We start from the raw sequence: 21,135 nt of genomic DNA on the forward strand, positions 1-21,135 counted from the left end.
GGCTTCCTTGGTCTTATGTGTTTGGCTTGTTGACTCAGTTGTCTCCTGTCTCTTCTATGGGAAACTGCATTTCACCATTTATTCTACCCATTGTTGGTTGTGTGGTGGTGTTGTTGGGGTCAGTGGGATTGATGTCAATTATGTATAATCTGACATGTTTGTACCCCCCATGCTCACCCATGTACTGACCCTTTTGTATCAAATACAAATTAGTTTTTGGTTCATCTTTATGCTGGCTGTGTCCTTTATGCTAGGCCTGATAATTGGCAAAACAGCCTTACACGTGCAGTGCTTCATGAAGCAGTAATCAAGCTGGGTTTGTGCTTTTAAAGTGAGGAAGGAGACACAAGAACAAAGGAAGATTCATTTATTTAAAAAACCAAACAAACAGAATCAGTGTCCTTGAGTCCACTGGTGCCACACCTTGTTAACTTCTAGGAAAAATTAATATGGGTGTGAGTGAGGGGCAGATGAAGTTTCTCCTGTGGATTTGAGGTAGGACTGGAACACATGCAGACCTAGGAAAGCTCTAGAAGCAGCTGAGACAAATATCACGATGGGACCATTGCAACATTACTACAGTGCAGCAAAGACTAGAAAACTCCGTGAAAGAGGTGTAGTGGAGCTGTCATGGCAGGAGAATTCTCTACAGCAGGAGGAAAAAGAAGTCTAGAAAGCTTCAAAACACCTGGTTTTACAGGGGAATCACTACCTAGAAGAACATAGTTTAGATTTTAATTCCCCAGAAATGTCAGCTAGCATTATTTTAAGCTAGCAAGGTACTGCAGCTAACATAGCAAGGCAGTAAGTGCTTCCAATGAGATTCTGCAGTCAGCACAGAGGCATAGCAGGATAGAATCCAGTTTTCCTTTTTGTTTCTCAGAGGATACATAAAAAAGCCTTGGAAGTTACCCCTTCAACACCCCTGTGGATCAGTTAGCGTATCCTGATTATTATCACTGTTACTCACTATGCCTTACAGAATATGGAAGAAAATTCCCATACCATCTTTTAGCAGTAATAAAAATCTCAAAGTTTGAAGTCTTTTTCCGAGATTCTAAGCCCAGTTCTGCCCTAGACTTCCTATATGACCTTGCAGCCTAGTTTCCAGTGAAGAAGTGGATGACAACCATTCCTTTGTTCTCTAGAACCTTGTCTGATCAAGCTATACAAAAAAGCCTCTTAGGATCATGCACTTGCCCTGTAGCTTCACACAGAACATAACCACACTCAGCCTCTGGGTGTCACTGCAGCTACAGTAAGTACTTGCAACTGGTCAGCTAAGCTCCCTGACTTGTCCTCATCCCTTGAGGAACTAATAATTTTTTAAAACCAGACTTATCCCTACAATACCAAAGCCAGAAACTAAGTTGTAAAAGCATCACTGAATTCAAAGAGATCCCTTTAGTTCCAATATTCTTTCCAAAGACATCTTTATTCTAAAAGATACAGAAAATTAGAGTTTCTTCCACAATGAATATAACAACAGTTATAAAAAACCCAAGGTAAACATGTTTAAGAACATTTGTATACCAGCTAAGTGTTTGCTACTTGCCATTAAATATTGCAAAGACATATTCAGTATTAGTGTGGTAAAAGGCTGTTGGCAAGCATCAGCCTGCCAGAGGTCAGGGACAGAGCTCCTCCTTTACCCCCATGCACCATGAAACAGCACTGTGAAGCAAGACTCAAATTGCAGAATTTCAGTCTTGCTCTGCTGTTTTGATGCAGACATTCCAGCTCCAAGCAATCATGGGATTTGTCTCTCTAAACATCAGATGAGCTCAGTCACCTGAGATACCATGTCATTAAGCTTTCACTCCTTGAAGAAAAATGGCTGGTAAGTAAAGTATTTTGAAGTCATTGTTTCTTTTCTATTGCCAGGGTTTTTAAGTTTCAGCTAAGTTTCCATATAAAGTTCTTTTGCCAGTTTCCTTACAAAGATTGCCTACATACTTACTGCCAAGAATTTAAAGTGGGGCCCAAGAACTTCAGTTTCCACCACTAGGGTGTTCCCTCATGGTGGTTCCCCTTCAGACAGAAGGACTACACACTACACTGCACTGCCCACACTGAAGGTACAAAGATAATGAGAAGCAGCAGCAGGAAGAGCCACCACAACCTGTATCGATATACACGACAAGACTTCAATGCGTGACAGATCACCGTGTGAAGACCGAGACTGGGTATGGGGTGCCCCCCAGGGCAGGTAAAACCAAGGATAGCTTGTGCATTTCTGTGAGGCAAAACCACAACACTCCAGTTTGCATTCTGAAAATGGATGTTTGGGTCGTTTTTAAGGAAGCAAAGCTATGACACAAGATCACAATCTTCCACTGAATGCAGGAGTGGTCCCTTATCCGTTTTTATACTGCATTCTGCTTTGGGCAGATACAATCCTGAATTGGTAAGGAACACATTTGGTCAGCAAGGATCCCAGCCAGTATTTTGCTAGCTGGATGCCATTTTCACCCCTTAAAGCCAAAATTAAAAGATACATCGATTAAAAGTAAAAAATAGTGTTTTAACTAATTCCAGGAAAAAAACCCTGCAGTTGGCCACAAAGAGCTTACTTAGTTTTTCTTTTATGACAGCACCATCCAAAGAGATTATACCAGAGCAGAAACAAGACACAGGCTGTTCAGAAAGCAAGCAAGGAGGCAAACCTCTTGTGTTCTTTTAGCAGTCATCTCTGCACAGAGACCAGATGGCCAGCTTGCTACAGAACCATCCAAAAGCAAGGGAGAAAGTCTTCTTGTCTCAGATCAAGTCCACTTCCCAAGCCATAGTGTGCATGCTTACAGTCAATTCAGTGCAGTTTAAATTCAAGTCACTCAGTTTAGCTTGCAAAGTTCAGTAATACTTCCTGGAAACAACTGTGTCTGCAGCCACACATTTTGTACCTATATTAGAAGGCGATACTTCAGTTCCTGCTAGAAGAAGTCTTTGTGTATGGTCCCCATCTCTCATCCCTTGCACTCCAACAGACTGCTCATCTTCAGCAGCAAGTCAGGCAGGATTTCAGCAGTGATTTTTGCACTGCGAGGGAAGTGCCAGCACTGTACAGGTTGCTTTCTAAGGACTGTTTTATACTTCACATACCTAAACATCAAACCACATCATAAGATAAATATTTGACCATCATTACAAGATTCTGCAGCTAGACATACACATGTCACAGCAAGCTGAGTGGGCCACTGAGGAGTCAGTCAGTCGCAAAAAAACCCATGTAGTGTACCAAACAGGTAACACATCTTCCAGGTTGGATAGATATGATCCTCTTATTAAGCATGACAAACTGGAGTGGTAAAACCTGCACCACTGGCTGGTTTGCTGGTGATCACTCATCTCACCATTCCTAGATTCTTCCTCTCTGTTCCCACCAGTTATTTGGCAGGTTACAGAAGCAACGGAGTTCTCTCACCAGCCGGCTGCTCTTTCTGAAAACACTCTTTGATATGCAGTAGCTTGTTATGGATCCTCTCTCTTAGGGGAGGGATATGATGGCTAGGATCTAAGACATTGGTGCTTCTGCGCTCCCTTTCCCGCTTCCAGGTGAGATAGGGGTGTGGTGGGAATGGCACTTCACTTCTCTCTCTGCGAAGCTGCACAGTCACTCCGCTAAGGGCCAGCATTGTCCACACTGACAGCATAATGAAGTCTGAAAAAGAGAAAACAGACTCCTCTATCAAAGCAGAACATTCATTCCTTTCCCAAGCACAAACACTGAACAAGATTAGTGACAGAAAGGAAGGAAGTATCATCTCTGCATCCTCACATGCCTATAGTAATTCCATGAAAAGGCAAGAATACCCACTGAGTCAGAGATGAGTCTGCTCAGTCACCATATTAGGTGTTTTGACTGCCCACTCTGCAGACCTATCAGCAAAGTGGCAGTCCAAGACTGAGAAGCACCCTTTCACAAGGGTCTTTGTTACCTAACACCTGCTGGAAGGTTGCCACGTATGACTCTACTCAGCCTTTCTTTTAGAGGACTAGAATTTATCATCTGGGTGTTAAATCTCACACTGTTATTTATTGTGTTCTCCTTCCATCCCTTCCTACCCTCACTCACTGTTCACAGTGGAACCAAAGAGGCAGTGTTTTTTCTTAAAAAAAAAAAAGTCTTAAGAGCAGTACTCACCATTTGTTTGAAAAGGCACATTGGTGTAAGCTCTGCTGAAGTAATCATTGAGGACCCTTCTGAGTAGGTCTAAGGTGATGTAAGCAAGACTTGTGTAGACATAACAAGCAATAGCTAGGATCACTGCATAAGAGCCTACTATTCCAGAGGCCAGTATGTTCAGCTAGAGGGGTAGAAAACACACAGCTTTAGGAGACTGATAAACACTCTCTTCCTCACCTCCTTAAGGCAGTATTTTTTATCAGTTCCTCTACAAGAAACTGGCTGCACATACTTGTTGTCCAGACATCCTGTTAAAGACAGCAGAAGTGGACTAATTGCAAGTGTTAGTGGATGCTATGTGCACCACTGCAAAAAGTCATTCCTTTGCTTATGGATCATTTAGCTAAGTAGGGCTGAATAGGAACTCCCTAGAGCTGGTCCTGTGCTGAGCTTCATGAAGCTGTGTTAAGTTTCCTAAGCATATCCCACAGGACCACATTTTGCATTAAGAAGTCTGACACCCCTTCCTCCCTCCTTCTGAGGTAATGGTGCAGATTACTTACAATTCTTGGACAGTCAGCAAAAAGCACTGGAATCATCAAAGCTACAGAAGAAAAGGTCACCCAGAACACCACATCGTCACGGAAGACTCTGTAGTCTCCTGCAAAGACACCATATTCCATGCATAATTTACTAGTTAGTAAATAATTTCCTTTTCTGCAAGTGGTTGGGGATGAGCTTTTCCCCCCGTGAAGGTTCTGTACATTCAGAAATATCTGGAGTGCTGTTGAAAAGCTTAGCTTTTGAGCTCAAATGCTGATTGTTTAAGATGCATTGTAACACAGTTACTCAAAACAAGAACAGAAAAAGGAGTAACTAACACTCCCAGTTAGGAGTTAGGACAGCAGATCTTGTCCATGAAAAAGATTTCTGATGAGGTATACATTACTGATCTGGTAAGAATGAAAAGTACCAGAGTACTTCTACCCAGTAAGAAGCCATTTTGTTGCCTATATAGGTTTATGATCTATACACCCACATTATGCAAGTTGAACTCTGGAGTATGGTGCAAATGCAGTCATCACAAGAGCACAAGACACCAAATTCTTCTGGCCTTAGGAAGAGTAGTTAAGTCATTCAAATACTGCTTTGCTCCCCATGCTTTCTAAAGCTTGACAACCAAACAGAGGGGACAAGCTGACCCTCAGCTGAGTCCCTGTTTTAATTCAATGAAGGGCAACCAGGGACTGCATGGATTATCACGGAACTGTGGCTGAGTCAAAGAGACGACCAGAGAATAAAAAACTCTCCCACAAGGGATCTTAAGTAGAAGAGTTTCGAGATTAAAAATTACGATAAGAGAAAGGAGTGTGGCTGATGCTCTGATGTTCCAGAGGGATTCCAGCTCAGCAGCCTTGCTTGCTTTTAAGTGATTTGTCTATTGTTTCTCTCAAAGTCATTCTAAAGACTCTGATGATGTCAATCCAGCTGCAAATCCAAGTTTGACTTACAGTGCAGTGCTCCCAGAGCCTTGCACTCTAGTATGGTGAAAGGCAACAGCAAGAACTCCTCTTAATCGATGACACCTTTATGCCTGAAGCCTTCAAGTTAGACTACAGATTTTGTACTGTGACTTGTTCTAGATAGAGGACAAGACAGACAGTGAGTGCATGCCTGAAGCAGAGCTGGTGTCACAGACTGCTGAGATGACACACAGCTTAGGTAGGAAGAGCCTCAGCAAGTTCTTTGCAGAGTAAGCAGTTTCCTTTTCCCACCAGTGCAGATCCCCTAAGTAGTTTTAATTACAGCACACCTGAAAGGCAGCTTCAGGTACATCTCTGTTCCTCCCAAAACTGGAAAGGGAAGTTTAAACATCACACTAAGACAAAGCAGATAGTGGCATTCATCTTAGAGCCTTGCAGTGTCCCTGTACAGAAACACATAACTCACTAGCCAGCACTTAGCAGCAGAGTATTTCAGTGCCTACCCAGTGGAGTAAAGAAGACCACTGATGATAAAAGAAATCCCAGCACAAGTCCAATAACAAACATACAGAGTAGGACAGAGCCAAATCTCCACCAGCTTGCAACCAGGAAAAGCCCTCCAATAATTCCAGCTACTGCTGTTAAAGTAAGACGCACTGAAAAAGAAAAGGGGAAATTCCAACTGCAACAATGTATTCAGCAGCTTTACTTACATACTTGACTGTTAACTAACAAAAACTTTCTGAAAAAAGCCAAACAAGAGTATCAGTATTTGCTTCAAGCATTTCACTAAAGACTCCAGTCTGCAACTGCAGATGTGTTACTGAAAGAACAGCACACGGCTGGAATGAAAGTCTTGCTACTATCTGTATTAGTACCTTGAGTTCCCAGGGCAGTTATGGTTATGCCAGATAACACACACGTACCAAAAATGTTAACTATATGTGGTAACACAAAGACAAAAGGAACTAATTTTAGCTAGGTGCTAAGCAGGGTGCAGATATTTCACTTTCATTTTACAGATGAAACTTGCATCTGATCTGAAAGCAAGTTTCACCCATTATGAAAGACATATTAAGGAAGTATGCTTCAAGTTTCCAGGTTTTCTAAAAACTTGTTATCTTCCTTGGACAGATATTCAAATTTGTCTTTTATAGTTGCAGCTATTAATTCTGCATCACTATTTGATGTTGGAAGCAACATTTACTCTGCTATTATGGTAATCAGAGATTAGTTCAAGTACCTAGGTATTATCCTCATATCCTTCCTGAGGATGGCCACCAACAAGCACTACTAAGGTTTTACTTAAGGGATTCATAACAACAATACTTTGGGAAGAAGATTGGGTGTCCTGACACATCTACTCACGGTCATAACCAAGGCCAGTTACCCTCGTAATGAATACAAAGAAGAAGAATGCTGTGAATATGAAGCCCATGAAGACTAAGTCTAGAAACAAAGGAAAAAAGATTTAGTATGCTGTCATATCACTTCATACCAAACCCACTTCAATACAAATTCAGACATTTTCATGTTACAATAGGGAAGGAACATATCAGGTCACTGGCTGAGAAGTATAAAAGGAAAGTCAGACAACACTGGTTTGCAAAAGGGTGTCCTCAAGCACTTCAAGTGGTCAAAAAACTACATATTTATATCTGTATTGCCCAGCATGCACCCTAGTTTTATGTTTCTATTCTTTGCATACCAGAAACTTCTTGCTCTGTGCTTAAAAGCTTGTATCCTGTACAAGCAAAGCAGTGGATCTAATTGGCACATAATCACTATCAAGTGAATCTTAGTAGTAACACCACCATTCCAAGTTACAGTTATGAAATGCCAACCAGATTTATGAGAAGAGAGGGGAAAAAAAAAAAACCACCCAAACCCCAGAAAACATTCAGTACCTATTTTCCAGAATCTGTGTCCAAAAAAGCAAGTAAAAAGGCCAAGAACAGCAAGAGCAGTGAAGAATACTTTGGTAGAAAGTTTACCTACAAGAAGAAAGAAAAGGTTACTAAAGCATTCCACCTAATAGTCCCAACAGTGAGATTAGGTGAGGTCAGGTTGCTGTCACAGAGTCTACTACTAGCTGCCACTCTTTCAAACACACCATGTGAGCAGATCTACAATGCCTGAACTAGCAGTTACCCTGATAGGATCTCTAACAGAATACTGAAGTAGTTCAACTCGTTAAGAAATCAAAAGCTTCCTCCTTATTCAAAAGGCTGACGTTTCTGTAACAATTAAGTATCTGTAACTTGTTGTTTATAACAGCTTTACCTGAAAATTCTCCGCTCAACTTTACAAAAAGGACATTCAATCATCTATAAAAGCCAGTGCTACAGGATTAGCAATCCAGGCAGCAGCTATAGTCTTTATGACTGCAGCCTTCACCATAATCTCCCTTTTATATTTTCCATGCAACAGAAAGGACCATCAGCATCCCAGTATAGCTCACCTCTGTCTGCTAGGCAAAATTCTTGCTGGTATTCAAGCTATTTGAAAAAGTAAGCCACATTTTCCTAGTTCTCATAATAAGAGAGGTTTAGCCTAGATAATTTGTCTCATGTTGTCATAAGACAACGACTGAGTTTCACAAGAGTTTCTTATCATATACTGCAACACAAGTAAATAATTGTGACAACAAATCTTACTTTATAAGCCATATTCTACCCATTATTCTTGTCCCTTCTGCAGTCATAATGGGAGTGGCAGCTTTGCTCTTTTTCTACTCAAATTCTATGACTATATAACTGTACAAGGTAACAGGACTTCGTAGTAAATTCCACTATTGCTGACATTCACTTTATGCTTATTTTAGGTGACTATCTCCTTTCAAAATATTTGTAGATTGCCAATTCCTGTTAGCACCAGCACAGTTAGAAAAATCAGGTAGGAGCCTAATCTAGTTAGTTTTATTAGTTTAGTTTCACATGTACCATCCATAGTCCTACAGGTGATTTAAGATTATGTATCCAGTGGAAATGAAAAAAGCTAGAGTAGCACTACAGAGCTGAAAGATATATTTGCAAGCCACACATTAAGCCTCCATTAAGTTAAAGCTTCAGTTGTTAATAGTTAGTTCTCCTCAGTCTTAGTTCATCAGTCTAGAATTTCTCCTCAATCAAGAAGCAGACTCCATCATAAAGTAACAAAATATATCCAGTTTAAAACAAAGAGTCCCTAAATCTCAAAAGCACCATTCAGAATGTTAGAGCACAAGAAGATTAATATGAGTTGGCAAGGATGTACACATCCCAACTTACTGAGAGAAGAGCAGTTATCCACTAGGTCAGCAAAGCTGCAGGCATATGTATGGACAGGTATGTATGCAGCAGAAGTATTCCAAAGAGGATCCCATACTATGACGTTGTAGATCACACCTTGTCCGGGAAGTGAGGAAAAGTAGACATTGGTCTTGTCATCAGTTGTCAACGTAAGCATCTGGAACAGTAAAGAATATTTTCAATTGCAAGGAACCACTTGTCAATGCTATTGATGGCATACTGATGTGTCCATACAGCTCAGGCAATACTCAGCAGCTCAAGGAAGATGATCAGCAAGAACTCCAGGAAAGAGCTCTCCTATTCTGAACCCTCTCAGTATCACCAACTGAAGCATTAACAGCTCACAGGACAAACTCTACTTCCTTTGGCATTACTATATTTTTTTGACAGGGGATAAGATTCTCCCACTCATGTTTTCCCCCCCTCTCCATTTGAGGGGACAGTTCAGGCTTCCTACCCCAGGTCTGGCCTCTGGAGCAGGCAAGGCTGTCATTCCACTCCCTAGCAAGGCCAGACAGGTCATGGCCACTGAGATGCTCTCTGCTCAGTCCCTTACAATCTCTTTGCTGTGGGGTAGGTAAGCATGCAGCTAGTGTTTCCTCTCATATATCAGATCTCTTTATGCCACTCCAAATGGTGCACATTCTAGTCCAGTTTCACTATATCATCTCCGCTCCTCTATTCCTTGCATTCCCTACTCAATCCTCAGCACCTGAGGATGCTAGACCCCAGCATTTATCAGGCATCATAGGAGACTATCCATCTTTGTCAGAAGTCGCTCTACTTCTGGATTTACAGGCACTCAGTGGCAGTATAGCTGTAGGCAAGCTGGCTTCATCATCACTGAAGGAGCACTGTAGCTAAAGCAAGCAGAAGACACTGCAGTAAGAGCTCATGGCTTTGAGAAAAGGGTGAAAGACATTGCAAAAATCTCACAGACCAGTCACTAACATCTACCTAATATCAGAGTTCATTGCAAAAAGACTCAGTTCTGCCACGTTTCAGGCTGTGCTGACTAGCCACATCTCCCCCAAGAAAGAGCGGTTGCCATATTCTACATGTCACTCACTATACTTCCTAGTCAGAAATCCCAGACAGACGCAAGAAGCCTGAAGCATCAGCAGCTTGCTTATGTCACCATTCAAGGAAGATAAGCACAGGGGAGGAGAAAACATAAGATAGTGCCACTGCCACATGCCTGGCACACACCAGTGCTTTAGACTTACTTTAACGCCATTGGCTTTGATACTTTGCACCTCAGACATCTTCTGTATGTGGCTCATGAGTACCATTTCAGAAAGATCATTCTCTGGCAAGAAGTACCGGTAGACATCATAGTGCAGTCGCCATCTGGAGTTCTGACCAGTCCCTGAATCACAGGATGGTGGGTTTGCTCCTCTACAATTAAAAAAAGAGATCAGCTATGTGCCCAGCACAAGCCCCCAGATCTTAACATTAGTTTTTGGAAGTTATCCATCTGAGTTTGAAGTACTTCATTTCTACTGCTTAGCAGTTAGCACCAGTAACTAATTCAAAATTAGACTGCAAATGTTTGTGAGACTACAGCAGTATCATGCAGAATCACCCTGATGCAGGTAGTATCTGTGCTGGTACCTGCCTTTATAGAGGCTTCCTATGACTTGTCATAAGAAACCAGCCCAAGAATTCCAGGAGGTCACAACACCCAAAGACCACAACATCACTTTGTTTTCCCATGCATGGTGTATATACACAGCTCTGAACATAGTCCTCCCCATTTCCCGCTTATCAAATAATGCCTTAACTTGAAATCTCCATGTTAAACAAAACTTAAGGTCATTATTATGCTTCAGTACTCACAAAGGGAATAAACTGGTCATAATACACAATTGCTCCTCAAACAGGTTAAGTCACTATGAAGAATGGGAGGACCCAGTATTTGCTGACTGCTTGCACACCTGAAGTTGCATAACCTCTCCCACAAGATGCAACTCTAACCTTTTGTTTCTCTCATATATTACCTCTCCCCCTTTCATTTTCCTTATTTACTTCAGTTTGTTGCAGCAAGCAAGATTTCTGCCAGCAGCTGGATGGTCAGCTTTTTCAGCAGAATCTTGTTCTATGATCTTGGCCAAATACAGAACAAAGAAGGTCTTGCTCAGTGCACTGAAGTTTTTCCACACACCTGGTATATCCCAAGTTTGCAGGGGCAAACATGATGTTTATGTCAACCAATGTATAGTCTAGGTAAATATTTGGATCCACTTCCAAGTCAAATTCTAGATTGCAGCCTCCAGGAATAGGATCTAGAACACAGAAAACTGTAGTAGTTTTTACTTCCCCCTTACACAGCATGAACAAAGTTCTAAGACCTCAGCAATGCATGTACTTGCAGGTATAGTCTGCTTGCTGACCACATAAAATTGTCAGGTTCTACTCCTGCAGGCAACACCAGTGGTTCCACTGCAGTCTAAGATAGATCCTAATACATATACTGATACATAGTAGCAGTTTACTACTCTAAGGCTGAAGTAGTGACAAGACCATACAGTACATCCTACACACCACTTGCAATTCAGCAGTGACACAGAACTTTCAGCCCATTTCAAAAGAATTTCTGGCATCTCCATAATATGTTTGCACCATGTAAGAATATCACCACTGAGAGGCCAACACTTCATTAACTTGTAACAAGCAGAGCTGGTATCCCTTAACAAGTAATAAGAACATACCTTTCTCCATATAGGGAATAGAGATAGCTGTGCTCAACACCTGGCTAGCAACCAGTGACCGAAGGTACCATGTACATACACTCTGTTGGGGCCGAAGAATGGAAACCAGTCCTCTGTCTACTCCAGTTCCCGAGCTGTTCACAGATGGATTCTGGACAGAAATAAATTATATAAAGAAGCAGCTCTTCTTGAGAAGATTTCTACCACAGCTTGATGTATTGCACAGGAGTCACATTCCTGCCACAAACCTGTAGGGCACGCATTTTTGTGCCAGTTGACACAGATGAGGCATTGAGTCATTAGGTAGCTGGTAAAAAAAGGAAGATGGAATAAAGGAGCTGAAAAAAAGGGAGTAGTCTCTGACACTGCCTAGCTCAGGCTCAAAAACCCAAGTAGGAAACTACTAAAGAGTTAACCACAAGCTAGTTGCAGAGAAATCTAGCTAGTTGAAGTCTACTGCTGCACAGCAATCGATTGACTAATAAAAGGTGTGAAAGGATTGGAATATTCCTCACAAAGTCGTGAGGCAGCACTAAAGAGCATGCTGGGAACCAAAGTGCAGAAGCACCTCACTATCTCCACCAGAATGGAGATGACTGTATGACAGCTGGCTTAACACTAGCCATGCCGGACAAGTGCTTGGGGCCAGGTCAGCTGCCGACCCAATCCCTACCACAACCATCCCTTTCAGAACCAGGGGTCTTGAGGAAACATCAGGCAGCAACAGCAGCATCACACTCACATGGCTGGAACAACCAATTCACCTTCAGTCAAATCTATGCTTCAGCATGGCAAATGTGCTTTTGTCCAAGTCCACAGTTACCTGAGGCAACACTGTTAGGAAGCACTTTGGACCTGGTAGACTTTAAGACCTAGCTCAACTTCATATTTCTAGAGGCAGGCCAGCCCTAGAAGCAGTACAGCCATATTTATGTATTGCTGTCCTTTGCCTGGTAAGGCCCATGAATGCAAAGAGTATCTGAATTCACAGCAGAAGATTCTACCAGTGGTCATCGAAGACTGAATAGGTGTAACAGCAACACCTTAGCCCTGTAATCCTGGCTATTTCACCAGTACAAAGACAACTGAGCTGAGTGACTTGTGTTACAGGTTATTCATCTCCTAAGCTTCCCAGGGTACTTCTTGGCACTCAGTATATTCTCATCTGGAAAATACAGATGGGGAGACAGAAATTGGATGGCAGCTGTCAGATCTCAATCTTCTACCTTCAGCATAGTCTATGTTCTGCTCAAATACCACTTAGAGCCTTACAGCACCATAAAATAAAAATTTTTTAAAAAATCAGTATTTTAGATTGCATCCCAGTAATGATGGGACAAACGAAGGCTAGTGTATAGAATAAGAATGCTTATATTGTTGGTTAGAAGTAGCAGCCTCCACTGGAGTACAATGAAGGAATTTCTCCATATGCCAAAGGGGAATTAAGATTCAGGACAAGGAGCTGGGGTAACAAGACACCATCAAGGCCAGAGTGGACAAGGCTTTGAGTAACCTGGTTCCTGCCCACAGCAGGCAGGTTGGAACTAGCCATTCTGTGATTCTCTATCTGTATTGGCTAGATCCCAGCTACATAAGGTAGCAGGCAACTAAACATCCCAAAGTGATCATGTTTAGTGTATAAGGTGCCCAGCAAATATTTATGAATTTGTTTTTAATTTGACAAGCTGGTGGATAGTAGTCAGCAGCCTGATTACTGAGTCAAAAGCATCCCTTCCACCAAGAACAAAGAGCCTTGAAACATTTTCAAGCCAGCTCTTGAATTCCTTTGGCATTCAGTCCTCCAAAATAGCAACTATGACAAGAAAGGATTTCTGAAGCTAAAATAATCTGCATGGCTCTTGGACAGTATAAAATATTCATATCATTTATGTAACTACAGTTCTATATTCGTATATGTACTAGAGCCAACTCCTTTGCTGAAGGAAAAGTAGCACTTAAGGACAGAAGTAACACTCTTACCATACCTTATCAAAGGATATCACCACATCACTTTGCTGAGAATGTACTTGAAAAATAACGACAGTCACATTGCTTGCAATGTTCCTGATTACAGCTTCCTCTGGATTGGTCTGGTTAAGTAGCACATTTCTGAATTTTCCCAAGGAGAGCTCAAGAAGACCTGCATTACAAAAAAAGGAAGACTTTTTTTTCCTAGAGGTAAGCAATTACCAACAGGAGCCTGGAAGCTTCAGTTGCCCAATATTACTCAGCTGGGAACACAGCAAGATGCTGGTTTATGCTTCTCTTCCTGTAAGTTGTATTAAGGTTTCAGAGATGACTATACACAGAGCTATATCTCCAAGAACAGATTCAGCTAGAGAACCGACCACGTGGTCTGGCACTCACCTAAGCACTTGGGGTAGGATTTCCTGCCAGGAGCTCAGTATTTGATACAGCTGAGCTCCTCAGCAATAGACATCTGTGCAGCTGACCAGCTAGTGCAATCAACAGCAAGTAACATTCAGTGGAATAAATAAGAGAGGATACTGCAGACTACTTGCTCTTTGGAAAATACAGGCAGATACGCTTGTATTTGTCAACCAACTTGCACAACCCCTGTTAGTTTTCCTCAGTGAATTCCCATAGACCATGGGATTCAGAGACAACTTCTATAATGCAGTCAATCTGTAGTTTACATATGTATACTTACCCACTTGCAGTTATTTCACACACGTCTTTTGCTCCCACACTATTCTTAATTATTAGAACTGCTGGACCCCAATTTCTCTCTTTAAAAATATGACTAATTTTTCCAAGACAGAACCAAGACAGTTTCTTCTTATGATGAGCATAATCCCATGATCCACTGACATTTAAATATAAAGAAAACCACAAGACCTAGGATGCAATATTCTTTGAGAATCAGCTTTGGCTTGTCATTCAAGTCCTGCAAGAAAGCCTGCTTTCTCCCTGTGCTGCGCTCTTGAGGACAGGGAGGAGAGAGAAGCAGCTGCACAGAAGCCACAAGATTCTCTTTTGTTAGTGGTTAGTGGGCAGATTAGATGCTTGCAGAGCATGTACAATGCCTTTCAGGTTTTTCCCTGGATTCCCCTGCATGCACACGCAGTAGCCCAGTGGACCTAAAACTTACTGAGCCTGAACATGCACACAGCATTTCCTCAGTAAAGTTGCCTCTTCTAGTGTAAAGGGTTGATACTATCCAGTACTCCAACAAAACCCAGAGTAATCAACAGCACCATCCCATATACATTGTTGCTGGTGATTCAGGTGGTCTCCCACCCAAAAAAAGGGATATACAGTCTTCTCATTCAAAACTGTACCCGATACTCTAACTCCTCTCATGTTATTTTTCACTCTTCCCTGCCAAGAATTTTCATCTTTGGCCAGCTTCTTTGCCTCTTGATGATAAAGAGAGGTGAGCTCCTACCCTCATGCCCCCTCTACTCACCTCACAGCAGAGGAAGAAAGTGAAGGAAAAGTTCAATTCATCTCATCTTGCTAACTTCAACTCTTACATGCTCACCCCCAAAATTCAATTGTTATCAGTACTGCATCACCAATAAACCACAGCTGAAATATGGGGATCATAAACCATCTCTGAGGAAAAAAGGGTTCTCCATTTTACTGTCCCATAATCTTCACGTTAAGGTAGGCAAAGTTTACTCCAGGTTTTCAAACAGTAATGAATGCAAAATTAGAGCTACAAAAAAGCTTTGTGTATTCTTCAGTTTCTTAACTGAAGTCCCTTGAGCAGCATTCAGATTATCTTCCCCTTCACAAGACCTCTTTGGTCTTAGCTCTTAAGCTCCATGAGAAATGCAACTAACAGTATACATGCTAAAGAAAAGCATTCAAAAGGCACAGACTATACACCTATGCACTCAGAAATTAGGAGTGGAAGATTAAAATGCAGGAAAAATATTTTTCTTTGATCTTTAAGAACTTCAGCACAGTTTCCTGAATTGCAAGATGTTCACACTTAGACGTTCTTTTAAAGAAAAAGCTGAAACCAGATATATCCTCTCTATGCTCTACCATCAAGGGGGGAAAAAACCTGCATTGCTCTGCCTTGCTATTCACCTCCGCTCTGCATAAATCAGAGGACTCTGCATAAACAAGAACAGATTTGTCAGCAAGACATGCAGCCACTATTTCAACATGATCATGAGACTCTAGATGTCAGAAGCACTCTTTCAAGTTTAATTAGCGTGGCAAATTAAGGCATGGTGTTCTACATTGCTTTGCTGTTTGCATAATTGCTCCTAAAACAGTGCATCTGACATACATTTTAAACCAAAGTCTGGACAGAAGATTGGAGGTGAAGAACAATAATGGCTACATCTGTCAGACAAGAATTTTTCAGCTTGTTGTTCACAGGCTCCTCAAATCTCACTTCTAGCTAGACTTGTAAGATGACTAAAAGGAGAGTTCACAAGCACTGCAGAGCAGCAGAACCTTCTAGGAAGCCTGCTGGGAAAGCAACTGCTATATGGTCACAGGCTACAGCACCTTTCCAGCCTTCCCTTTTTCTGTCACTTGAACAGGTCCACTGGTGGTCTGAGGCAGAAAGGGAGCATGGAAAGCCAGACAAATTAACAAGCTCACAATTCACCAGGCCTATTGCTATCACAAGCTCTCAGACCAAACCATTCAGAATTCAGTGTTGTCAAAGATGCTCTGAATGACAGATACAGAGACCTCCATGAACACACCGTACTGGCCACAGCATGCAAGCTTGATCTCGCTTAATGTAGGACACCAAACAGGGCTGCATGTTCAGCAACACATGTAGCAAAGATACCACCACAGAAATGAGGTAGTTGACCCAGCAAGTCAGTAACAGATCCAGGAACAAAATCTAGGCATCCCATTTTTTTTGTTGCTTTACTTGCTTCGGTGAAGTTCTGGAAACACCTTGTAAGATGCCAGGCTATCCTCTCTTCTTCGCCTTGTAGGGACAAGTAAGATGGTCACTGCATGTCAGTAGTTTTGGGTTAGATACAAGAGAGGAACCGTCACTATTACAGAGATCATCAACAGAAAACATACTTTAAGTCAGTGTTGCTGAAACTGAGCAAGAGCAGAGCAAAGCTGGAGTATTCAGCATGTATTACTCAGTATACTACTACCAATACTAAACCAGGAGCACAGATAGTCCAGCATATAAAAGAACTGATGAACAAAGATGGACAACAGTCTACTCTGTCACTCCACATTATACCTTTTCTCCCACATGAAGGGCAAATCCAGTAAAGGAATTGAATCTCTCAGAGCTCTTCCGAGATCAAAAGTCCTTACTCCTAACTCTAAGCAACAAAGTAATCAACCCTACAGAAGGCCAAGATTTATTATTCCTTCCCTGTGACAGCAGTTTCACCAACCAACAACACCCAGCATGAACCATTTCAACTCTGCTGATTCAGGGCCAAGCTCTCAGTTCATATGATGCTTTAAGTAAACGACATTTCCTGCTCCAACAGTCAAGTGTCAGTCCCCATCACCAAGAAACATTTAACCATACAAGGTTCTTGATGACACCTATCAGTCCAATTTCCATTAAGAAACATGGCCGAAGAAATACCGTTGCTGCCCATACAGGAATAGCCTTTACCTACAGAGCCATGCTCAAACATTATGCTTACCTCAAAGATGTTCCCTACAGTCAGAGAAAATGAATTTATACTTTGTGCCAACCAACTTACGGTGAATTTGCAGAATAACCTTACATAAGCGGTAAGTTAGAGGTAAGAAGCAGCTTCCAGTGTAGGGAACATATCAACAAGTAGTCACATGAAGACATTTAATGGAGATGAAATGCAAGCTCAGACTGAAAACTAGTTTGAGTAGGGAAACCATGAGTATACAGTTAACAGAGTAAAGCCAGCAGCCATATTATATCAGACCTGTAAGGCCATGAAAACATGAGTCATGCAAACATATCAGAGTCTTGCTACAAGGTCTCTTCCTTCCCACACTAGTAAAACCCAAAATAAAGACATCACCCACCCCACACCCAAAAGAAGCAAGACTTACAAAAGCTTCTAAACTTTAGTTGTGTGCATACTGAGACTCATGCTTAGAGCACAGTTTGATGTTTAAAGCAGATAGTGCCACAGAATGTGGCTTGTCACTAACCACACCACTCCTATCTCAAAAAACTATTCTGTTCACCAAGTTAGAGGTCAGGAGGTCTTTTACAGTCTGAAAAGTAAGGGAAGTACCACTTGCCTCACCTACTTACAGTTTTATTAATCCACTTTGATTATCAGCCAGAACACGCAAGACCTGGCCTCAGTCACATTGTTGGCACTGTTAAGATGTCACTTGTGCACCTGGGCAATAATGCTTCAAGATGTAAGTGACCAGCTGCCCAATGCATTCATACAGCTGAACAGCTTCAGAAGAACCTTAAAATGTTGTCTCTGCATAGACTAAACAGCTAACACAAACTAAATTCATTCAGATAAGCTCCCTTTATGAAAACGGCACTGTTCAACCCTGACTACACTATAAATTTGCTGTACTTTTTTCTGCACTCAGCAGCCTGGTTTGGATGTAGCCAGATGCACTCCTACTTCATGAAGGTGGAGCTCCCTGGAAAGTAACAAACATGGTATGTAAAACACTCCTGCACAAATATTAAGAGCTGCAGTCCATGAGAACCGCAGAGAGGTAATACAGGTCACCATGCACAGATTTTACTTATCAGCACTTTTAAAATCAAGCGGGATCTTCTAGTATTAGGAGATACAGAGCTCACCCCTGCAAACCTGGGTGTCTGAGACTGAATAACCACAACACAATTTCAAATAAGTAAACCACTAGCAAGTATCCTTGTATAAAGGGCCTAATGATCAGCTAGACACTGGTACACAAATTACACAGCTTATTAGCTTGTCATGTAAAGTATTTTCCCCCTCCATCCTTAATTCTGCAAAGAAATATAGCAACAGGCTCCTTCAAGGCAAAACAATTAGCTTAGTCCCATATTCATTCCACTTTTTTACATATTATAAAAAAATGACTCAACACATGACTCATTTCAGTAAAGTCTGGGAGCAAACTGCTTGCCAGCATATTTTAATATAAACATTAAGATCCAAGAACACTGGGACTTCATTCTCAGACCTGCTTGTCACCATCAGATCTCCACTAGGATTTTGGGCATGAGATTCTAGGGCAGGGGTGCCCACAACACGAGAAATCTTCCACACTTGAGACTGATTACTGCAGCCTTGCAAAGTATCCCAAGAGTAGATTTCTCCTTTTGGACAATTAAGCTTCATTATAAGCAAGTTTAAAAATAAAGAAAAACTAGGAGGAGGTTTACATCAGCCCTAACATAAGGGACTATCGGCTTATCTCTGAATTATCCCTGAAACCGATTATTTTTTCCTTTATTTGAACAGATAAGAGTTTAGAGTTTACCAGAAAAAAGTAATCAACAAATCTTCACAAGCCATACTCATTATAGTACACTTACCTCTGGATGCCTATTTTAGTCACACACAGGAACACAGGGGAATTAAAATAAAGGCAAATTACATCAGCATGGCCAGCAAGTAATTTTAGGAACAAAGCTCCAAATTCTAGGGAGATTTCCTTAATCAATTCCTTCACTTTATAGTGACAGTTGTTTTCAATATATAATTCGCCCAGTGCTGTGAACCCACAACCAGCTAGCTGTACGCAGTAAAAAACCAAATCAAAACCAAAAATTCCTGCTATTAACCCTGACCCTTTTCTCATAGAAACTCCTAGGTAGCGAATGTCACCTTGTCTCCTTAGAAGAAATACGAATCTACACCAGACCCTGTATCCCTGCAATGACACAGTTAAAATTAGTCCAGCATATCCACACAAGAGTTAAAATGATAGCGTTCAGAGCAATTAATCTGAAAAAACCCCCCAAAACCAAAAAACAAACCAACCAAAAAAGGGGGAGTAATAGGTTCTTCCTGCCCACATCAAAAGCCACGAATATATAAAACTCTTCTCCAGCTCCGCAGACAACTGCATCTTCACTTTGCTCTTCACTCTTGCTCAACCCTCCAAGACGGTCGCCCCGCCGCCACCTGGGACACTCCCCACCAAAAAACTCTGCAGGTCCCTCCTAACAACAAGCCCCTTCCCTTTCGTCCTGCAGGACGTGTCAACTCGGTCAAAAACAACCGCTCACCTATACAAGCCGATCTCCCCCGGCCCTCCCCTCGCTTAATGGCGGGCACGACCCACAGTTCCTCCCTCACCCTGCGCCGCACTCACCTGAAGCACCGCCATGACGCAGGACCCCCAAGAGCCCCAAAAGCACCAGGGAGGAAAGAGAGAACGGCATGGCGCTGGGTAGGGAAGAGGAGATGAGGCCGAGAGCGGGTTAGGGCTGTGAGGAGGAGCTCAGGCTGGGCAGGTCCTGTGAGGCAGCGCAGCGCCCACGAAGGCGCCTTACCGCGCCGCCTCACAGGAGTCGCCTAGGCTAGAAGCCGTTCACGGCCAGCCCCTCACCCACCTGCGCAGTATAATTGAGGTAACAGCCCCAACCTCCCCCCCAACCGCCTTTATCCTCCCAAGCCGCGTCCGCCGGCCGTGCAAGGCTTGGGAAGGTCGAAGTGGGGAGGGTTCAATTTTTATTTTTTAATTTGTTTTTAGCTTTTTTTTTTTTTTTAACATATTAATGAAGCTGCTATTTGTTTTCACCTTACAAACAGCGGTAAAAACATGCAGCTAGGCCCCAGAGACCCGTGGGTGCATGTTTGAGGCACCTCTAGCTGCAAAGGTGTTTCATGGGCGTATGACAGGAGAAAATATAAGACAAATTAAAAGTCTTTCTTTTTTGGGGGACTATGTTTTCACTGTGTTATCTGGGCCTTGTTTATAAATTTGCATCGTAACCTAGACTCTAAAATGCCTCATACTATCACCCCTATTGTGTTTATTTTTTCCCCAGCTTGCTTCAACCTGGTGTCTGGTTAAAATGTGAAAGGAAGCTGTCAGTCTAGCATAAGAACACAGAGATGAGTGCTGGTCCACATTTATAGCAATTTCACATAAATGGGTGTACTTTCTTCTCCCTGTGTTTGCCTGCTGTGCTTAGGAAGGCAGCCTTTCTCCATCAGGTTATCCAGTTTGCTGAGGTTATTTTTGTTCTGCTTAATGAGGTTCCTGTGAGTCAAAGTCTAAGAAATATTATTAGATACTATGTTTAGTGTTTGCCACTATCATAGTTGACCTCTCTGAGTGAGACCTCAGTCACTCTTTATTCACAGCTCAGCGTTCAATGGCTTTCAGTCATAAACAGTTCCTGTGAGAGGCTTGTCTCGTGCCATGAGCCTCACTTATTCCAGACTCATCCTGCACATGGAAATGCAAGAAGGAACCTCTTGACTTCAATAATAAACTCCTTAGAGATGCATGGTAGGTTTTGGTCTGCAGTGCAGTAGTTTGTGACTTGGCTTTTTAACAAAGGAGCACAAAGAAGCCCCACAGCCCAGTTTACATTCAGGGGCCCACAAAATCCTAACCCCAGCCATGCCATCAGAAAAACA

The 21,135-nt window shown here is 42.1% G+C and overlaps 1 protein-coding gene across 4 annotated transcripts; it reads right to left on the reverse strand.

Moving 5' to 3' along the window:
* Window positions 1–404: 404 nt before the first annotated feature.
* On the reverse strand, window positions 405–20,269 carry TM7SF3 (transmembrane 7 superfamily member 3). 4 transcript variants are annotated; one of them, XM_074902365.1, is made up of 12 exons: window positions 19,859–20,268; window positions 13,597–13,751; window positions 11,612–11,762; window positions 11,065–11,185; window positions 10,127–10,298; window positions 8,880–9,057; window positions 7,518–7,604; window positions 6,979–7,059; window positions 6,114–6,266; window positions 4,690–4,787; window positions 4,145–4,307; window positions 405–3,661 (listed from the first exon to the last, which is right to left on the reverse strand). In XM_074902365.1, the coding sequence occupies exons 1-12, from the start codon at window positions 19,926–19,928 to the stop codon at window positions 3,399–3,401; spliced, it is 1,692 nt and encodes a 563-aa protein (XP_074758466.1). In that variant the 5' UTR covers window positions 19,929–20,268; the 3' UTR covers window positions 405–3,398. The 4 variants fall into 4 exon arrangements, with proteins under 4 accessions (XP_074758466.1, XP_074758468.1, XP_074758467.1 ...); XM_074902367.1 differs by lacking the exon at window positions 19,859–20,268 and adding an exon at window positions 11,860–11,918 and having other exon boundaries at window positions 13,597–13,703; XM_074902366.1 differs by lacking the exon at window positions 6,114–6,266 and having other exon boundaries at window positions 19,859–20,269.
* Between the last annotated feature and the right edge of the window lie 866 nt (window positions 20,270–21,135).

Source organism: Athene noctua, chromosome 3 (assembly GCF_965140245.1).
Source record: "Athene noctua chromosome 3, bAthNoc1.hap1.1, whole genome shotgun sequence".
NCBI classification, from domain to species: Eukaryota; Metazoa; Chordata; class Aves; order Strigiformes; family Strigidae; genus Athene; species Athene noctua.

Bases quoted from the DNA above. Each gene is read 5' to 3' on its own strand.
- TM7SF3 (XM_074902365.1), bottom strand. From the start codon at position 19,928: ATGCCGTTCTCTCTTTCCTCCCTGGTGCTTTTGGGGCTCTTGGGGGTC. The intron at 11,763-13,596 runs GTATGGTAAGAG...ATTTCTGTCCAG, and splicing joins TGGTGATATCCTTTGATAAG to AATCCATCTGTGAACAGCTC. The intron at 9,058-10,126 runs GTAAGTCTAAAG...TTACTGTTCCAG, and splicing joins TCAAAGCCAATGGCGTTAAA to ATGCTTACGTTGACAACTGA.